This window comes from Agelaius phoeniceus, chromosome 7 (genome assembly GCF_051311805.1).
Source record: "Agelaius phoeniceus isolate bAgePho1 chromosome 7, bAgePho1.hap1, whole genome shotgun sequence".
NCBI classification, from domain to species: Eukaryota; Metazoa; Chordata; class Aves; order Passeriformes; family Icteridae; genus Agelaius; species Agelaius phoeniceus.
In genome coordinates, this window is record NC_135271.1 from 35,628,722 (window position 1) to 35,647,784 (window position 19,063).

Here is a 19,063-nt window from a genome sequence, read left to right on the forward strand (position 1 = left end):
TGACCTCATCCCATCCTGCATCTCCCCATTTTTCCTACTGGCATGGCATGAAGAGAAAACTGCAGTGGCACGCGAATGGGAGGGAAGCAGAAGGAACTGAAGATCAGGAGGGCAGACTCACACCACATCACTTCTTGCTCACAATTTCAAAGGCAGGAGGGGCAGAAGGCTGGGATGCTCTTTGCATGCTGCATCTTTTGCTCTCTGCTCCTCCAGTGCAGCGTCTCTGTTCTGACTTGCCCTGTCTCAGTCATGGTGGGTTTGTGTGGACTGGGTTTGTGTGACCAGCTTGAGCGACGAGCCCTGAGGAGCAGCCACACGTCAGCACAGCACGACTCGGGCCAGAGCAGTGCAATGGAGCAGCCAGTCAACTGGGAAACCCATTAAAAAGATGACAGCCCCCCCCTGCCCTCTAAAACATTTCTGTAGGCTGAAGGCTGAGGGATGCTCTAGGGCTGGGGATGCTTGGGCTGAGCACAGCCCCTTCTGATGCCATGTCCAGGTTGCAGTGAAGCCACCTGCCCCCCACAGCTCACCCTACAGGGCTTGGAAAACTTAACAGTTTTCTTGGGTACTGTTGCTCTTCCTTCCCTGCAATCCTCTGATATTTGAGCCCTGTCTCTCGGGATGAGGAGATGAGTGTGGGAGCATTGCTGGGTGCTTGGCAGCTGGGAAATGGCCCTGTTGTTCCTGGGGACTGAGAGCTCGGCCCCGGGGCAGCAGCAGCTCCTTTGGCAGTGGCTCAGTGGCTCTGGGAGATGAGTCACTTGCAGAGGTGACAGGAACAGCCTTGCTGGGGTCGTGGCCCCAAGACAGTGCTGCTTATCCAGCACCAGCCAGGGAAGCCTGGGAAGCTTGAGGCTGCAGCTTTCAGGCTTTGCCAAAGTGGCCCTGAGGGATATGGGAGCAACTCCCCTCTGTTGGGAGATGGTGGTCCTGGGAGAATTCCTGGCCCTGTGAGGACCCTGCTGCTCATCAGCCAGCTGAGGTGTGAGCTGACATTGTGGCTTGGGGTCAGCTGGATTGGAGGGAATCAGACACCCACTGGGGAAGGTGCTGCTGTCTTAGTTTCCCAGGAACTTGGCTGCTCAGCTGCTCCAGCCCCAGGCTGCTGGGTGGACCTGGCCTCAGGGCAAGGGTCTGGCTTTCCTCTGGACCTCCCACCACCCATTGCCTCTCAGCCTCGCCGCAGGCCCTGTGCCTGTGCCACCAGTCAGAGATATTCAGACACTGCTGGAGGCTCGTGCCCTTTGGTCTGTCTTGCTGAAGATGATGCCCTGAGGTTTCCTCTGATACAGGAAAATACAGCATCAGGGAGATGGGGCAAAGCCAGGGGGTAGGAGGGGGAGGAGGTGCAATCTGCTTGGGGCGGTCTGCCCTGCCCTGTGAAACCCCACTACCATCCATGCCATAGCCATACACACATACACAGCTCCTCCTGGTGTGTATGTCTGGGCACAGGGGTGCAGAACTCACATGTGCATTGCCAGCCCTCTGTGTGAACATCCTCATCCACCCATTGAGCTGGTCTGGAGGGCAGGGGTTTTTTGGCAGTCCTCCTGTCCATTTTGTGGGGGTGATGAGCTGCTCTGGACAGCTGGGTTCCAGCTCAGCCAGATGTGGGAATTGGTAGAAAGGGGTTCAGGTGTGGGAGAGCTGGGTTGGGATGGCTGCTCACATAGGGGAAATGAAAGGGGCTTCATGTGTTTATGGTGGGGCTTTATAGGGATGGTGCTGGGAGATGGGGTCTGGGCCTGTCCTGATGGGAGTTGTCCCCTTTCTCCATCCTGCCAGCTTTGCAATGGGGCAGGGGGCTTGTTCCCAGTCACCTCCTTCCCTGTATCCTCTCCCAAATGAAGAGGAGGATCAGCGTCCTTCTGTAGGGTGTTGCTTCATATGAGGGCATCTCGTGTTCTCAGCAGCCCTTCCTTGCAGCCAGTGGGTGGGATGGGCTACAGGGTTCTGAACCCATGGGCACTTCCAGCCTTTCTGAGGCATCACCTCCCACCCTGCACTAACATTCTTGTGTCCACTGTGCCAACAGTGCGTTCTCCCCCTGGCCTGGCCAAGACCCCGCTCTCAGCACTGGGGCTGAAGCCCCACAACCCGGCTGAGATCCTGCTGCATCCAGTGGGAGGTGAGTGTGGACATGAGTGGGGACTGCAGGCAGATCTTTTTGTGGGGGCATCTGTGAGGATACGCTGGAAGGGTCCCTAGTTTGGAGAAGGCACTTCCACCTCCCTTTTGTGGGGCCTCTGGGACTGTGTAAGCCTGGGGGATGTTGGTGCTGCTCTGGGGGGCTCCACACAGGAGGGTCTTCAGCAGTGAAGGCTAGTAGATAACCCTGTGGCCCTGTTTCCTGCCCAGCCCCATACTCTTCCCTCTCCCAGCCCCTACATTCCTTCCCCTCCCTAGGACAGCTGGAGACAGTTTGCTCTCTGGGAGTTGAGCCTGTCAGCCAGAACAATATCCAGAGCTCTTTCCATCCTGGACAGCAGTCTTTTAAGTGCAAAGGCCCTGCTGTCCTGGGGACGTGTCCTGAAGTAGCCTGCCAAGCCAGACCACTGCACCCCAGCACCCAGGGCCCCTTCCTGAGCCAGCTCAGGGCTGAGTGTGACCTCCTCAAACCCATCTGAGCCTGGGGGCCACAGGTTGATTGAGCTCACACTGCAAGACCCTTATCCCTCTGCCCTCAAGGGTGAGCTGATGCTTTTTTGGTGCTTGCTGGGCTTTTTGGAGCAGCCCTTTGGTCACTCTCTTCTGCACTGTTCTCTCTTTCCCATCTGAAGCCAACTTCCTGAGTTCTGGACATCATTTCTGGGATGTTGATGTGATGTGGGGGTGTCTGAGGCTGGGTTTCAGTTTGGAGCACTTCCAGTGTTGGGAGGTGTGGGGCTCTCCTTTGTGCTCTTTGTGCCCCTGCCTGAGCAAGGCAGAGCTGCTTAACTCTGATTTCTCTTTCTGTCTCACACGTCCCTTCCTCCTCTTCCCACTCCCATCACTCCCCTGCCCCTCCATCTCTCAGAGCTAGAAGGGGAAGCAGGCGGTGACTCTGAAGAAGGTAAGAAAGGCTTTTCTTTCTCTGCATCTCTCTTCCTCATGCAACCTCACTGCTGGACTGTCCCTCAGAGCAAGCCCAGGTGTCTGTTCCAGCAGCCTTCCCTTGTGCTGTGCCTCAGGGATGTAGGAGCCTGAGTCTTGCCTGTGCTGCTCCCTTTAGAGGAAGGGCACAGCATGCCTTGTGTCGTGGTAAGATTTCTCAGTGTCCAAGTTGGACCTGAAGGTCTGTCACACTGTGTGGCTGTCATCCCTGGGGACTGAGAGCTCTTTGTCAGTGAGTTGCCTCCTTACTGGTGGCATGCTGGGGATGCTGGCACGCTACAGCCAGCTTTGGATAAGCCTGGCGGGATCTGGGAGCAACAGGCCCAGTTTTAGTCTCCTTCCCTCCCCTTTTGGCTTTGCTGTTGCCATTCAGAGTGAAAATAAACCAAAGTGCAGCACAAAAGGTCAGCAGGCGCAGAGGCCACCAGTGTGTTGCCAGCACGGCCGGCTGGGCAGTGGTGCAGCACCAGCAGCTGGTGCACATCTCCTGCCCATCAGGCAGCTGCCCACATTCCCCCCACCTCTCCTGTCTCTGGGTTGTGCCACTTTGGGGATGCCAAAGATGGGGCTGAATTGGGACATCAGTTCAAGTGTGGCTGTGCTGACGGTGCAGGCACTGGGACGGCACATCTCGTGTAGGGACAGAGGCTTTGGGAGTGGCTGTGATTCCTTGGAGTGCTGCCTGCTAGGTAATGGTTGTTGGGTGGTTTTGCTTCCTCCTTTAATGCATTTTTGCGCCCTCTGAGCTGGGATGAGGAACTGTATGTTCAGGATGGGTTTTGGGGAAAGAGTGTCTCTTCTTGGTGGGTGTGGTGCTTCCTCTAGCCCTAGCAGCCATCAGCATTTCTCCTTGGAAGTTTCTCAAAATGCACACAACCAAAACCTGAACACTGTGTCATAGTGGAGAAAGTATTTGCTTGAAAAAAATGTTCTACTTTCAGAACTGATTTTTCAATTATGGCTATTTGGATACATTAAAGGAAGCAAAGCTGGGATAAAATCAGGCTTTTACCCCATAAGTTCCCCCAATCTTTACCATTTATGTGCAGCTTTAAGCCTCCAAAGACTCAAACATTGCCTCTCCTCTCCTTCCCGCTAAACCCTCAGGGGCTCAAGCTGTCCTGCATCTCTGTCCCCTTGCATGATGGTTGACCCCCAAGCAAGGATGTCCAGTGACCCTGCATTGCCCAGGCTGAGTGGCCACAATGGGCCTTCAGCCCTGCTTCATCCTCTGTAAAATTATATTTTTGGGCACTGAATTTACAGTTCTGAGAAGGGACTGGTGTTTTGGCTTACTGCTGGCTTAGGGCCCTCTGCACTTAGCCACACATTCCAGGAGCCACACTCCAGGGGGGCAGTCCCTGCCCCTCTGTGCTCTGCCTAGCAGATCCCAGCTGGAATGGCTGCCCTCTGTATGGGGTTGGAAGATGCTGTGGCAGTGTGGGAGCTCAGGATGTGGCTGTCAGCTCTGAGGAGGCTTTAAAACAGCCTGACACAGATGCAGCACTGGGGATTTCTGGCCAGCGTGCAGCCCTGCTCGGATTTGGGATTCAAACAAATGCCCATCTCCTTGGTGACTCAGAGTTTCTCTATTTTCCCACCCATTTTCCCATCTCCAGAGTCCCTTCCAAGAAAATACAAGGAGGCAAGATCAGATTTTTCAGCCTAAAAAAATCCTGCCTGAAACTTCCGAACTTTTCTCCTGTCCTGTGTTGAATCAATGTACTGGAACCTGTGCCCATGGCCACACACCTCACTGTGGCACAGCCCCCAAGCCCCCTGCTCCTGCCTTTTTAGGAGGGGCTGGAATTTTCACAGCCCTATGGTCCTAACCTCTTGCAGGCTGACTCATATGTACTGTCTGGCTAATTTTAGTCTGGGCTGGGGAGCTGGGAAGGGGAAAAGTGAGTAGCTGTGAAATTAATTTAATTACCTAAGCTGCAATGGATTTCTTGCAGCTGCCCTGGGTAGTGCCTCATCCCTGTCACTCAGGATGTCCTGCCTTAGATGCTGGTACCCAGCCTGTGTAGAGGTCCATGGTCTGGATTTGGCTCAGATCTTTCCTAGGGTTGTTGGCCAGGGACATCAGCCCAAGGGAGGGACTCCTCCTCCCCTCTCCACAGACAGATGGGGCACAGAGATGCTGTGGGGGAAGGAGTGGGACCTATGACAGTCTTTTTCCTTGCATGTCTCTGCTCCAGCTCGGAACGTGGAGCTGTGCATTGGCATTGCTGACGGTGAGCAGGCCAGCTTGCCAGCAGGCTGAGCCAGAGCCCAGCTGTTATGACTAATAATAACAATAATAATGTTTGTAATGCTAATTACTACTGCAGAGCTGCTTTGGGCATGGCCAGCCTGGAGCCAGGGACCAGCAAGGCTGCCTGGCCCATTGGATTTGATGCCAGTGGATGTTGTGTAGGGCAGGCTGAGGTGTGACATGGCTGCAGGACTTGGGGGAATGGGACTGAAGCTGCAGCCCCTTCCTCTGGTGCAGCTTTTGGTGGGGCCCGTGGGGCCTGTCATAGGGATGGGGTCCAGCCTGGGTGGAGCAGGAGGGGACTGGGTCTGGTGTCTGCCATGGCTGGTAATGGCCAGCCCAGCCCACTGCTCCTGGCACGGGACAGCTTGGCGGCTCTAAAGGAAAATTGCTTTTCTTGCTCGTGGGCTCTGGTTTCAAGCTGGGCTGGGAGTGAAAGTGTTGGATGCTGCAGTGGAAATAGCTGGAGTTGCCCTCTGGTCTGCAGATGGCTGGCAGAGGTGGGCTGCAGAGGGCAGGGAGCACAGGGCATTGTCATCAGTCCTGTGTGAGTCAGCGCAGGCTGGGCAGTGTCACTGGCTCTATTTTTAGGGGCTGTGGATGAACAGGGAGCAGGACGTGTTCTCTGTGGCATCCTGGGTGGGAGGGACGCTGACTCAGAGCAGGGTGAAGGGGCTGAGGCAAAGGGATCGTGGTCCCATGTTCCAGTCCCCTCAGAGAAAGAGGTGACTCCCCTCCCCATGTCCTGGCTGGGGTCTTCAGCATTCTTGAAGCAACTTCAAGGCCTTGAATGAGCCAGATGTGTTTTTGTACAACCCCTGGTGGAAGAGGTAGGGACAAATGTTCAGCTGGAGGAGGTCAGCTCAAGCATCTTCACTGGTGTGAAATGTGGGTCCTGGGAAGGGTGTGGCCCCTTTCCCGTGCAAGCTGTAGGCTCATCTGTTTTCACTTCTCTCTTGCTGCAGAGCCCAGGAGCTATGTGGAGTCAGTGGCGCGCACGGCCACCACGGGCAGGGGAGGGACACTGCCCGCTGCCCAGCCCGCTGCCCAGCCCGGAGGCCCAGAGGTGCCCACCAGGAATGGCACTTTCTCCAACTCCTTCATCGCTCCCAGCCCTGTCTCCACCAGCAGCCCTATTCACAGCATGGATGGGTAAGGCAGTGGGAGCAGGTCCCAGGGACTGGTGGGGCTGGGGCTGAACCCTGCCTGGTGCACAGGCTTAGAATCACAGAGTCACAGAATCATTAGGGTTGGAAAAGACATCCAAGATCTTCACTGAGTCCAACCTTTGACTGAACACCACCCAGCCAACTAAATCAGAGCACTAAGTGCCATGTTCAGTTGTTTCTTGAACATCTCCAGGGATGGTGCTTGTTCCCACATGGAAACTGCCTTTGCAAAGACCCACATCTCTCCATGCAGGGTCTGGGTATCCTGGCCAGCTGTACACTTTGGTGCCCTGAGAACACAAATCTGGGTCACTGCTGGTTACTTGGTGGTTACTGCAGGACCTCAGAGACCTCTCACCTGGACCCTGGAGTGGGAGAAGGGATGGGTTGTGCTAACCCCCTAGCCCTGCGTTAGGCTGAGCATAAGTCCTCTGGGGTGAGATGGAGCCATTGTCCCTGTCCCTGTCTACCCTGCCCATGAGGTGTTCTTCAACCATGCAGGCTGGCAGGGCAGAATAAATCGGGGGTTTGCTGGGAGCAGAGCTGGAAAATAGCTCTGTTCCCCAGAGAGTCATACTTTGAGATGGAACTGGGATTCATGGTGGAGATAAAGCTGCCTCTAGTTGCTTCCATGAAGCTGGCTGGACACATCCCACAGTTGCCTCTGAACAACCAAGTAGCTGACTGGCTCTGTTGCCTCAGTTTCCCTGTGTGCCACATGCAGGAAGGTGCCAGTATCAGTCAGCAGCGGTGGAGCTGAATTCTACCTTTCTTCATCTCTCCCTAGGGCCTCCCTGCGCAGCTACCCGTCGGAAGGCAGCCCCCATGGCATGGTTACACCTCCCCACGCCTCAGCTGAGCCCTTGTACCGCTCGCCTGTTGGCTCTCAGCTGCCCTCTGCTCACAGTAGCTACCAAAACTCGTCTCCATCTTCATTTGCAATGGTCCAAGGAGGGGTCCCGAGCTCGGCATACAGCAGCCCCGACTACCCTGATGGCCGAGCTGGCCTCCAGCCAGAACCCCAAGCTCGGCCACAGCCCCAGGTCAATGTGGTGGGGGTCCACACTCTGCCAGGGAGCCCCCGCAGCCTGCACCGGACAGTGGCTACAAATACACCGCCCAGCCCTGGCTTTGGGCGAAGAGCCATCAACCCCAGCATGAGCACTGCTCCTGGCAGCCCTGGGCTGGGCAGGCATGCTGTGATGGCCCATGGCAACCTGGTGGCCCCACCAGGCAGCCCCAGCCTGTCCAGGCACCAAGCAGCGGCAGCCACATCCCCTGGCAGCCCCCTGTATGGCTACTCAAGCCCAGAGGAAAGGCACCTGACGCTGTCTCGGCAGAGCAGCTCCTCTGGCTACCAGCCCCCCTCCACACCGTCCTTCCCCGTCTCCCCGGCGTACTACCCTGGCACGAGCACGCCGCACTCCTCCTCCCCGGACTCGGCTGCCTACCGCCAGGGCAGCCCCACCTCGCAGCCTGCTCTGCCTGAGAAGCGGCGCATGTCGGCCGGGGACCGCTCCAACAGCCTCCCCAACTATGCCACTGTCAACGGCAAGGTGTCCTCTCCCCTCTCCAGCGGCATGTCCAGCCCCAGCGGTGGGAGCGCCGTCGCCTTCTCCCACACTCTGCCGGACTTCTCCAAGTTCTCCATGCCAGGTAAGGGATGCTCTTGGAGGTTCCCACGTCCCCCTGCCCTACTCAGGGCTCTCCCCTCCTCCTCCTTGCTGGCTGTCAGGAAAGGGATTGCAGCCATGTCCTGATTTACCCCTCCTGTCCATCCGCAAACCAAAGGCACCGCTGGGGCTGGGGCCATTTCCTGCGCTTTCTGACAAATCCAAACAGGAAAAACACCGACTAGCATCTCTGGCATAAACAGCTTCCAGAGATGTGTATGAGGAGATCAAAGCTCCTGGAGGCGATTTTTCTCTGCCGTGGGGATGCACTGACCTCTTGGCCTCATTCCCAGAGGGCTTTACCCCACTGGGACCCCACTGCCTCCTCATTTCCAATGGTGCCATGCCCCAGGTGCCATCCTGCCTGGTACGCTTTTGCCAGCTCTGGTTACAGACACCTTGGTGACGTCAAGATTGGGCTGATAGGAGCAGGGGAATAAAGCTGTGGGGCAGCGGTGGCTCCGGCTGCTGGGCCAGTTTCTCTGCTGAGCAGGCAGCCCTTTGTGGGCACTCTGGCACTCATCCTGGCCCTGTGACTCCCGTGGCCAAGGACCTTTCCCAGGGGGGAAGCATGAGCAATTAAAACCTGTAACAATTAACAAGCTGCTTGGAGAGGGGAGTGAGCCCCCTGCCTCTCCGAAGGTGACCAGATTGCTGAGGGCTGATAACATGTCTCCAGCAGAGATGCTATCCAATCCTCTTGGTTGTTTGCCTGGTTGTTTTTGGAAAGCAGGTGGTTGTAAATGTTGCCTGAGTAAATGACAGCTTCACAGCCAGAGGACCAACTCCCATTGGGGCTGTGCCTCTGGTGGGCACTGAACAAGACACAGCCAGGCTGGGGCTGCTTTGCCTAGGGTAGATTGACCTGTCCAGTTCCTCTTCACAGAGCAAAGATAAGGGAAGAAATTTACTTTTATGAAGTGTGATCCAAATCTTGAACATCAGAGAGCAGTGAAGGTTCTCTGAAGTCAGGATCTCTCTGGCACCTCCAGACATACCTCTTTCCTCCAACAGTTTTATTTCACCTGGCCAGCTTCTTTTAAATGAAGAATTCCCATTTCATCTTTGGCTGTGTACCATAGGGGCTCATCTGACACACAGCCCTTTGAGGCCCCTTGAGCTTGGATTTAGCTTTAGATGACCAGCAGCCCCATAAGCTCCAGGTAGTGATACCCTGTGTGGGTATGGGGAACTGGGCTGAGGTTAGTGCAATGTGCTGGATCTGAAAGGAGGTGGACGTATTAATGCTTTGGTTGGATGTAGAGTCTCAGATACAGCATCTTTTAACTTTTTTCTTGTCTTCCCTTTCCTGCAGACATCAGTCCTGAGACTCGTGCCAATGTCAAGTTTGTGCAGGATACTTCCAAGTACTGGTACAAACCAGACATCTCTAGGGAGCAGGGTAAGTAGATGACACAGGGTTGGGAGTTGGGATGTATCTGGAATCACAGGGATTAGCAAGGGTTGGATGGGGGTTGAAACCCCATTCAGCTGCAGGTTTGTGTGATGTGGGCTCTTCAAACCTTCCTCTTGGTAGAAGAGCTCCAGTCCCCGCAGTGTGCTGTGGATCTGTGTTTGCAGTTTAGGGTGCAAACACCTGGATCTTGAGCTAATAATGCTCAGAGGTCTTGGAAACATGGCTAAAAAGAGCGGGGAGAACAAGGAGGCGGCAGGATGCCTTCAGGGGCATGGTCCCAGCATTTGGGCCTTGGCTCCTGTTTGCTCTCCAGTACTTGGTTGCTCAGACATAGGCAGGGTGGGAACTGGAGATGCCCACACAAGGGCAGGGGAGGTGGGGGGAGATGAGCCTCAGCCTGGCAACCCACTCAGATGCGCAGGAGGCACAGTAACATTGTGGTGCCTGGCTATGAGAGCGGGGGCACCCTGTCCAACCTACACCTGCTGGTGTCTTCAGGGTGTGTTGGTTCTCACTGTGCCTGTCTGAGCTCTGCCATTCTCTCCTGCAGCCATTGCCTTGCTGAAGGACAGGGAGCCGGGGGCTTTCATCATCCGGGACAGCCACTCCTTCCGGGGAGCCTATGGCCTTGCCATGAAAGTTGCTTCTCCGCCTCCCACGGTCATGCAGCAGAACAAGAAAGGTATTGTGTGCCCTTCTCCTTCCCACGCCGAGATGCTTTCCATCGTTCAGCCAGGGCGAGCGGGCAGCTGGGGCTGCTGAGCCAGTCATGCCCTTGGGTATGTGCTGATGTGGCAGGATCCCTGCCTCCCAGGGCACAGGGAAGCACCAGGCATCCTCTGCCCTGAGCTGTGGAGGGCTCAGGAGCACCTACATCTTGGACTTTAGTATAATGAAATGGGTACAGCCTCTCCAGCCCACCAGCACTGTGGGGCAGCTTGGCTGGGGGTTGACCATGTGCAAAGGGACAGATTTGAGGAGGGTGTGTGTAGTGTTAGGGACCCATCTCTTGAGCTGGAGCACTGGTTCCTTAATGGTACTGCATAGTAATAGGAGGAGGGTGGCTGTGGTGTGAGAACCTCTCATCTCTTCCCAGGAGACTTGGCCAATGAGCTGGTGAGGCACTTCCTCATCGAGACAAGCTCACGAGGTGTGAAACTAAAAGGATGCCCCAACGAGCCTAATTTTGGTAAGTCCCCCCAGTGTGCTTTCCACATGTGGGGGTGGGTTGGGAGAGCCTTGCCTACTGTCAAAGCAGAGCTGTCTGGGAGAGCCTGTTACTGCCTCTTGTCCCTGTGTAACTGAATGCTGTGGGATTTTGGAGCCTCTGTGTTCATGCACACTCATGAGAGCACACAAACATGCCTGTATGCATAGGAACATACCTATCTACACACACGTGTAGGACAGCTAATATTGCTGGGAGGGTGGAGAGCAGGGGCTCCCCTTGTTCCATTTATTCCATGACTAATGTTGTCTGAGGAGCTGCATGAAGACCTTTGCTGCATTTTTTGTTCCTAAAGTGGCCCTGGCACCTCTGTCCCCTCCTGTCTGTGCTGTCTGTGGAGGGCTACATGGTGATTTCTGTGAGAGGAACTGCCACATGTGGCATTAGGACCATTAGTGAGGAAACCCACCTAAAAGCCTGTTTCCATCCCCCCAGAGCAATGGTGACCTAATCAGGGAAAGCTGGAGTTTCTTGTTCCTTTCCTTGGTTAATGGTTATCATAGTTTGGATTGTGCGGTTCCATAGCCCAATGATTTTGCAAAAGGATTATTGTATTAACCCAGCAGGTGCAAACAATTCTTCACCTGGCAACACTGGCCCTGTGCTGACCATCTTCCCTCTCTCCCCAGGCTGTCTCTCAGCGCTGGTGTACCAGCACTCCATCACGCCCTTGGCCCTGCCCTGCAAGCTGGTCATTCCTGACCGAGGTAAGAGCATTGCATCTGTCCTCACAGCCTGCAGGGAGGGGGTAGGTTTCCAAGCAGAGAGCACCAGTAACCATCCCATGTCTCCTAGATCCCATGGAGGAAAAGAAGGACTCTGCGTCAGCAACCAATTCAGCCACGGACCTCCTCAAACAGGGTGCAGGTGAGTTGAGAGGGGTTGTTGTGAGGTGAGCTTGGCTTGGAATACTGCTTGACTCCATGTCTGCTGTCTCCCTTTCCAGCCTGCAATGTCCTCTTCATCAACTCAGTGGAGATGGAGTCTCTGACAGGCCCGCAGGCCATCTCGAAGGCTGTTGCTGAGACGCTGGTGGCTGACCCCACGCCCACAGCTACCATTGTTCACTTCAAAGTCTCCGCACAAGGCATCACCTTAACGGACAACCAGAGGAAGTAAGAGCCTCCATGGCCACATCTCTGGCCAAAAGCCAGTGTTGGCTCATTCCCAAAGCCCACAGGGCTGTGATTCAGGAAGTGTGTTGGTGAAGGATGTCCCTAGAATGGCATCAACCTGGTCATGGACATGGCTGGGCTTTGTCCTTGACTCTTGGAACATCCTATGGGAGACCTATGGCAGTGTCCCCTGGGCTGGTGGAGCTGGGTTGTGGTGAGACAGTGGTGGAGCTTCCCTGGCCCTGATATTCCCTGCTTTGTGTTTCAGATTGTTCTTCCGAAGACACTACCCCCTCAATACTGTCACCTTCTGTGACTTGGACCCCCAGGAACGAAAGTGAGTGCCCTAACCTGGGGGGAGTGCATGACCCCCAGCCCTTTCACTCCTGTAGCCTCCTGGGATGCTTGGAGCAGGGTCTTTGCTTGCTCTCTCCTCTGCTCTTGCAAAGAGAGAATGCAAGGTCCCCTTGGATAATGTGGTGCAGTGCCAGCTTCTTCTGGTGACTTTTTGGTGTCTCCAAGCATCTTCATGCTGAGGGAGAGGTGCATCATTTTTCCATAAAGCCAAAGGCCCTGTCTCTCTGTGGGGTGCAGGAGGGACCATCTCTCACACCTTCTCTTCTCCTTGCAGGTGGACTAAAACTGATGGCAGTGGCCCAGCCAAGTAAGTACTTTCTGTGCTTCCCAGCAGATTCCTCCCAGCTGCTGTTGAGGTGGCTTCTGCCTGTGTTCGGGCATTGGCTGGGAGATGTCCTGTGCAAGGCATCCTGGCTGTGTTTGAGGTGGGCTCAGCTCCTCACTGCAGGAGTGTTTCACCCAAGCATGAGATCATAGTCTTGGGAACTCTGGATGCATCTTTTAACCCCAAATTCCTGGTCAGAGCAGGCATGGCTCTTGCTGAACTGACCAAACAGGAAACTCTCCCAACATTGGGAGAGTTGGGGAGTCATTGGGAACCAGGTTATAGAGCAGAGATGGGGTTATGCTGATGGCATGAACTACTGTTCATCTCTTCCCTTTCTTCCTGTCCTGACCCATGGGGGAGCACAGAGCTGTTGGCTGAGCCCATTTGCAGGGGCCAGCTCCCACTAATTTTAGCCATTGTGTGAGCGAAGGGGTTTTTATTAGGATGTCCAGCTGCTGGGATATTTCCCCTCCCCAATTAGAAATGCCGTAGCCTGGGCCTGTCTCACATTCTGTTCCCCCTGTATTTATAACTTGAGTTTGCACATCCTAATTTAAAAAAAATAAGGGACATTTTATTCATCAGGGGAGAGACAGACAGAAATAACCAGATGGTCTCATTCAGCTTCCTGTGTCCTTGCATGGCCTTCATCTCTTGGAGGGTTTGCCCCAATGGCCAGCCCATCTCACCTCTGGTTTCAAGAGGCCAAACCAAGGCAATCCTGTGCTCATCTGGAAGGTCCCTTCTTTGGGATGGACTTGGGAAGAGTGGCAGAGATGTTCAGAGCAAGGGTGGTTGGGTCAAGAAATGATTGAAACTTGGCGTTCAAAGAAACTGAGCAAAGGGAAGAGGAAATGGGCGTTCATGCAGGCTGGTTTGGGATGTATCCCTCTGTGTTGTGAGATGTGGATGTTAAAGAGGGGAAGTGGTACAAAACCATGTTGGAAGAGGGTGGTGGTAATCCGTGCAGGAGCAATATTGAGGCTCTTGCCTTCTCTCCACACAGGCTCTTCGGATTTGTGGCCAGGAAGCAAGGGAGCACCACAGACAACATCTGCCACCTCTTTGCTGAGCTGGACCCAGACCAGCCAGCTGCAGCCATCGTCAACTTTGTCTCAAGGGTCATGCTTGGCTCCGGCCAGAAGAGATGAGCTGGCACTTGCGGGTGATTCTTGAATTTTGGAGAAGGACTTGGAGCTGATCCGAGAAGGAGTGTGAGGAAGTGCATTGTGGGAGAGGGAAGTGAATTGGGGGGGGGGAAGGGTTGGAACTTTGGAGGAAAACAGCAAACAACAGAAAAACACCAACAAAGCCCCTAAAAACTCAACACAAGCCAAACACACACGTAGAGGAACCAAAGCCACGCACCTACGAAGGAGAGCCACAAAGTCATGCCAGAGGGGATGCATGTCCCATTGCAGGGAAGGTGACCAAAGCAAAGGCGGCAGTGAGGGGTGTGTTTCCAGCTTTCAGCACCATGGCCTCAAGTGGTGACATCCATTTGGGACTGATTGTGGGACCATGACTGGTGTTTTCCATCTGGAAAAAAAAGAGGCAACTGGCAAAACCCATGGAAGAAGCTTCATCCCAGCAGCTCCATCTGCTGTGTGTTTAAACTGACCTGTAGGAGATAATGGCATGCACTGGGTCTATGGGACACCAGAGGAGATGCTCTCAGAAACCTTCCCTTGTCCAGCTGCAGAGGAGGGTCCTCACTGGTCCCTGTGCATCCCCTAAAACCTGCTCACGACCTGGTAACTTGCTGGGGACATGGGAAAATTGGTCCTGAACCTTCCAATCTCTGGGGAGCTTGGCCATGGGCTGACCTTTGCTGACCCAGAGCCCAGCACCAGTCACAGGTGAGATGCTGTGAGTCCACCCGGAGAGGGGGGTCACGCTGTTTCTCCACTTCTCCAGGGGTTCTTGTGCCCCCCAGCCTGTGAGGAGGTGTGGGGGTTCCTGCCACCCAGCACCTGGGAAAGGTGGATACTCCCCAGGAAACTGGAGGATGCAGAAAGTCGCCTCCTCTCCCATCTTCCCCTTTTCCCTCCCGTCACTAGTCCTCTTTGACAGTTTTCTCCTGCGGCCTGTCACATTCTCCTAACACAAAAAAAAAGCAAAACAGAAAGGAAAGGAATAGTTGTAATAATAATAATGATTATAATAATAGCGGATGCTGGCACAGGTGGGTTCCCTGTGCAAAGCAGCAGACCCGTGGCTACCCCTATCTAGCTCTTCGGAGACACGCAAGCGGTTTTTAAATTGCATGGACATTCAAGTTGCACGAAAGGCAAACGACTACAAGTAACTCAGGCGCTTTTTTTCTCCTTTTGTTTTGGAGGCCACGTTAAAAAAAAACAAAGAAAAAGAAGGAAGAAAATTTAAAAAACAAACAAACAAAAAAAGCAAGGGGCCTGCAGTGGCTGGGCAGCTTTGGCTCAGTGGGGAGGTAACAGGTCCTCTGAGAGCCACCCTGGTTGACGCATGTGTCCCCCCTAAACCATCTGGTTTGAGGTTGTGCCCCTGAAATGCACCATAGTTTTGCAGTGATTTCAGTGCTGTTGGCTTTTCCCTTAGCTTTGGGAGGTGAGGAGGGCAAGTTGGGTGGAGAGAGGGGCAGAGGGCCTCTGTGCCACTGCAGGGGGAGAGATCATGGTGGGGGTGCAGCAGGTGGAGGTCCCAGCCCTATGGTGCTGGGGAGGGGGCAGAAGATGTTTCAGGTACATGTGCAGGTTTAGGGCAGGGGGAATAGTCCAGCTGGAGCTGCGGGGTCATTACTGAGCCCTCTGCTGCAAATAGCAAGCCCCTGAGAGCTTTTTTGGACAAAGTTTTCAGTGCAAAGTGGCCCAGATAGTCTTTTGGGGACAAAAATTAGACACATAGCACTGCAGTCCCCTGGAGAGCTTGTCTCCCGTGGACCACCCTTGCCTTGATAGCTATAATATATATACAAGCTATACTGACAAAATACTGTAAGCTAATGAAATTTTAAGGAGGAAAAAAAAGGTTAAATTTACGCTCCAAAAATATTTATTTTCGCCATATCGCTTTCTGCGCATCATATCTCCCCCACTATATCCCCCCCTTCCCCTGCCCTGGGGAAACACCTGCATGTTAAAAGAAAATCCAGAGCAAGGCAAAATACAGATGGGGGAAGAGGCGGGGGCCCCAGTGTGGGGTGGCTGTGTGTGAGCAGTGCGTGTGTGCGGGGTGTGTGTGTGTGTGTGGGGGAGTGAGCGGCGTGCCAGGGCCACGGGCTCTGCTGATGGACTGAAGTGTGAAAGGAGGGGTAGCGAGGAGCTGGTTGTGAGATGGTGGTGGGACAGGAGGTTCTGGGAGGGCTTTCCCCCTCCCCGGCTCCCTGGCCGCACAGATGCAGAGATCTTTTAATTTTTGACATTTCCAAAAAGTGATTCCCTCCTTCTGCGAAATTCAAGCGAGACAAGAGATGATCTCACCCGTAATCTCCTCACCCTGCCATTCACCCATCAGAGAAAACACTGTGTTTATAGATATATAAAGATATATTTTTGAAAGCCTCTATTTTTCAGACTTGGTTTTCTCACTGCTAAGAAAAGAGATTATAATAATGTAATTTTATTTTAATCTGCTGCCTTGGAAACTGGTGCTTGGAACTCCTCTTTCTCTTTTTCTCCCCATACAAATGAAACAGATCTAAGCACCCCAGAGATGTTGCATAGAAGCCAACCCCAGAAGATACCTGCCAATAGCATCACACTTGCTTTGGGCCCTAAGCCTCTCCCGGCTTCCCCACTAATCCACTAGCTGAAAATTTAGACTGTATCCAAATCTCAAACACTAACAAAATCATCTGATGATTGTATTATTTTTTAACACACAGCTAATCACCTTCCAATGATGTAGCCGGGTGTTTATCAGCTCCCTTTAAAGGCACTTTTTTCCCTTTAACTCCTTTTTAAAAGAAGGTTTTAAGGTGTAACAACCCTTTCTGTCCCCGGGAGAGACCATCAGCAGCATTTAGGATTGCCCAGGTCCTGGAGCTGGTGGGGACCTAGTGTTGATATTTTTTCCTTATGAAAGGGACAGAAAATACTCTTTGGGGTTTTTTTCCTTTTTTTTTTTTTTTTTTTTTTTAAGTGCAGTCATGCTATTTGAGATTCGAGCTTGCACGAGTTAAGTCCAGCATATGTTTCATTGTAATCACACTGCCGTTGTCAGCAGCCGGATGGTATCTCTCTCTCGCTCACACACACACACACACACACACACACACACAAACACACATATCCCTCCTTCCTACACAAAGAACTGCATATATTCTTGCCAAAGATATCCTTAAAAACGCACTTTTCCCCACATATATATAGATAGATATATATTATTTTTTTTTTGTGTGTGTGTAAATTTATTGTACGTGCCCTTTTTGTGTCAGTTTGTTCTTTGGAGAAGCCCGTCCTGCCTTTGCTGTCGATATTGCTGTCTATTGGGAAATGCTCCCCGGGGAAGTAATTTGCTGTCTGTCCTGCTCAGTGGCACCTGCAATGCACAAAATGTGGAGTTCCCATTCTATGGGGCTGCCTCTGGCTCTGCCCCTGGGAGCTCTTTTGGGAGATGATCCATGTCATCAGCTGGTGATGTGATGTACCATTGCATGGTCTTCACCAGCCCCTCATCACCGGTGGAGACAGCAGGGCTCATGGTTTTGAGCAGAGTTTGGGGTTGCTCTGAATGCAACATTTGCTGGCTGCCTCCTGGTCAAATTACACATGGAAAACAAACCAGGCAGGGAGAAAAACCCAACCCAGCCTCTGGGCATTGATTTTTTCCAGTGAATTCAACCGCCTGAACCAAAGTGCAAAGTAAATCCCCACCCAGCAGGTCGGGCAGGTAAAGAAACCAGTTGCCCCAAAAACCCCAGACAACAGCATCAACAAAAGGCAACCCTTCCCATTGGAGCAGGCAGGATGATCAGACAGCAAAGGAGCCCGCAGGGGCTTGTTTCATTTTGTTCGTTTGTTTTGCAAATTGCGAGGTTGGTTTGGGGTTACTATTTTTTTTTCTTTTCCTTAAAAAGGAAAAAAAAAAAGAAAGAAAAAAGGAAGCAATATGACGTTTCTGTTGGCGGATCCTGTGCCGCCGTGTTATGCGTGGGGTTTTTTGTTGTTGTTGTTGTTGTTGTCTTTGTTACTTTGGGAATGTTACAGATTTATTTGCTAATCAGTGTTAACAAACAGTTTCAAACTTTTAGACTCGCCCATTTCTGTGTATTTATATAGATGGAAAAAAAATACATTATATTTTGTATCTTTATGCCCATAATGTTGTCGTGCGTGTAAGGATGGCTTCGGTCGCACCATGTCCGTGTGTGAATGTCACTCCGCTGTTGTCTTCCCATTGTACAGATGTCGGATTCTTTGCAGTTCATTGTATTGCTTTATAAAGTGGTAAAAACAACAACAAAAAAAAGAACCAGTTATATAAAATATACTGTTGCTTGGAATGCCAGCTTGGTGTTTGGATTGCTGGAAATGTATCCTGAAGTTTAAGGGAGCATAGGAATAAATGCTCTGGTGTTTCTGCACAGGGGAAAAACAACCCAAAACCCAAACCCATATGAAAGCTGGTGGGTGCTGTTTTCTCTGGGCTGTTGTTCCCCTGTTCCTCGATGGCAGACTGGGGCCCCCGGACAGACGCCGGGCGGTGGGTGTGGGAAGAAGGAGGGGCTGTGCTGCTGCTTGTCAGCCTCCAGCCGCAGCTTGTGTTCACCAGATGCTGGCTAACCAGACAGCCCCCAAACTTCCGACACGGCTCCAGCTCCAGCCTGGGCTTTTGTTTACCAGCAGGGATCTCTCCAGCTTGCCCTGCAGGCACTGGGTGCTCTGCAAGTCCTGTTGCTTTTTCCCAGGTTGCCTTTAGGTGCTGTCTGTCCAGCCTTGGGTAACCCTTTGGGGTCCATCTCCTGCAAGACTGCAAGAGAACAGGGTAGGATGATGCTTGTGTGGGGTCTTTGCCCTTGCCGAGCTGGCAGTTTGGGCTCTTCTCCCATTGAATCCCACTCCCTATGCCTTTCAGAGCCGTCCTGCTCCCTTGTGCCTGGCAAAACTTCCCCCAAAGTCTCAGGCCAGGCTTTTCCAGCATTTGCGTAGCATTTCCCAGCATCTGTCAGAGCACTCAGCCCCTGGCTCTCTGGCTCCTCTCCTTCCTCTCCTTGCTGAGTTGGTGGCCAAGACCCAGCCCCCTGGATGGATTGAGTTTAATTATACAAGAAATGTCAGCCAGAGCAGCGGCAGTTTCTCTGGCGCCAGCACTGCTGTGGCTCAGAGGCTCAGAGTTTCTCCCGGGGGCCGGCAGCACTAAAAATACCTCCTGCCTTTCTCTAAAATAGCTGCAGGGCGAGGGGCGGATTGCGGGGACTGCTTCAGTGGGGACCCCGTG

At 53.2% G+C, this 19,063-nt stretch overlaps 1 protein-coding gene across 7 annotated transcripts in view; it reads left to right on the top strand.

Moving 5' to 3' along the window:
- Nucleotides 1-18,133, top strand: part of TNS1 (tensin 1) — a 69,129-nt gene extending 50,996 nt beyond the window's left edge. For 6 of the 7 annotated variants that reach the window (XM_077181580.1, XM_077181579.1, XM_077181583.1 and 3 more), the window contains 13 exons: nt 2,045-2,137; nt 3,026-3,061; nt 6,325-6,511; nt 7,316-8,184; nt 9,517-9,603; nt 10,169-10,300; nt 10,715-10,807; nt 11,476-11,553; nt 11,642-11,713; nt 11,793-11,961; nt 12,230-12,298; nt 12,593-12,625; nt 13,653-18,133. In XM_077181580.1, coding sequence (XP_077037695.1) covers nt 2,045-2,137; nt 3,026-3,061; nt 6,325-6,511; nt 7,316-8,184; nt 9,517-9,603; nt 10,169-10,300; nt 10,715-10,807; nt 11,476-11,553; nt 11,642-11,713; nt 11,793-11,961; nt 12,230-12,298; nt 12,593-12,625; nt 13,653-13,797 — 2,063 coding nt within the window. In that variant the 3' untranslated portion in view covers nt 13,798-18,133. The remainder of the gene's footprint in view (nt 1-2,044; nt 2,138-3,025; nt 3,062-6,324; nt 6,512-7,315; nt 8,185-9,516; nt 9,604-10,168; nt 10,301-10,714; nt 10,808-11,475; nt 11,554-11,641; nt 11,714-11,792; nt 11,962-12,229; nt 12,299-12,592; nt 12,626-13,652) is intronic. The other variant, XM_077181584.1, reaches the window with a different exon arrangement.
- Nucleotides 18,134-19,063: the final 930 nt, after the last annotated feature.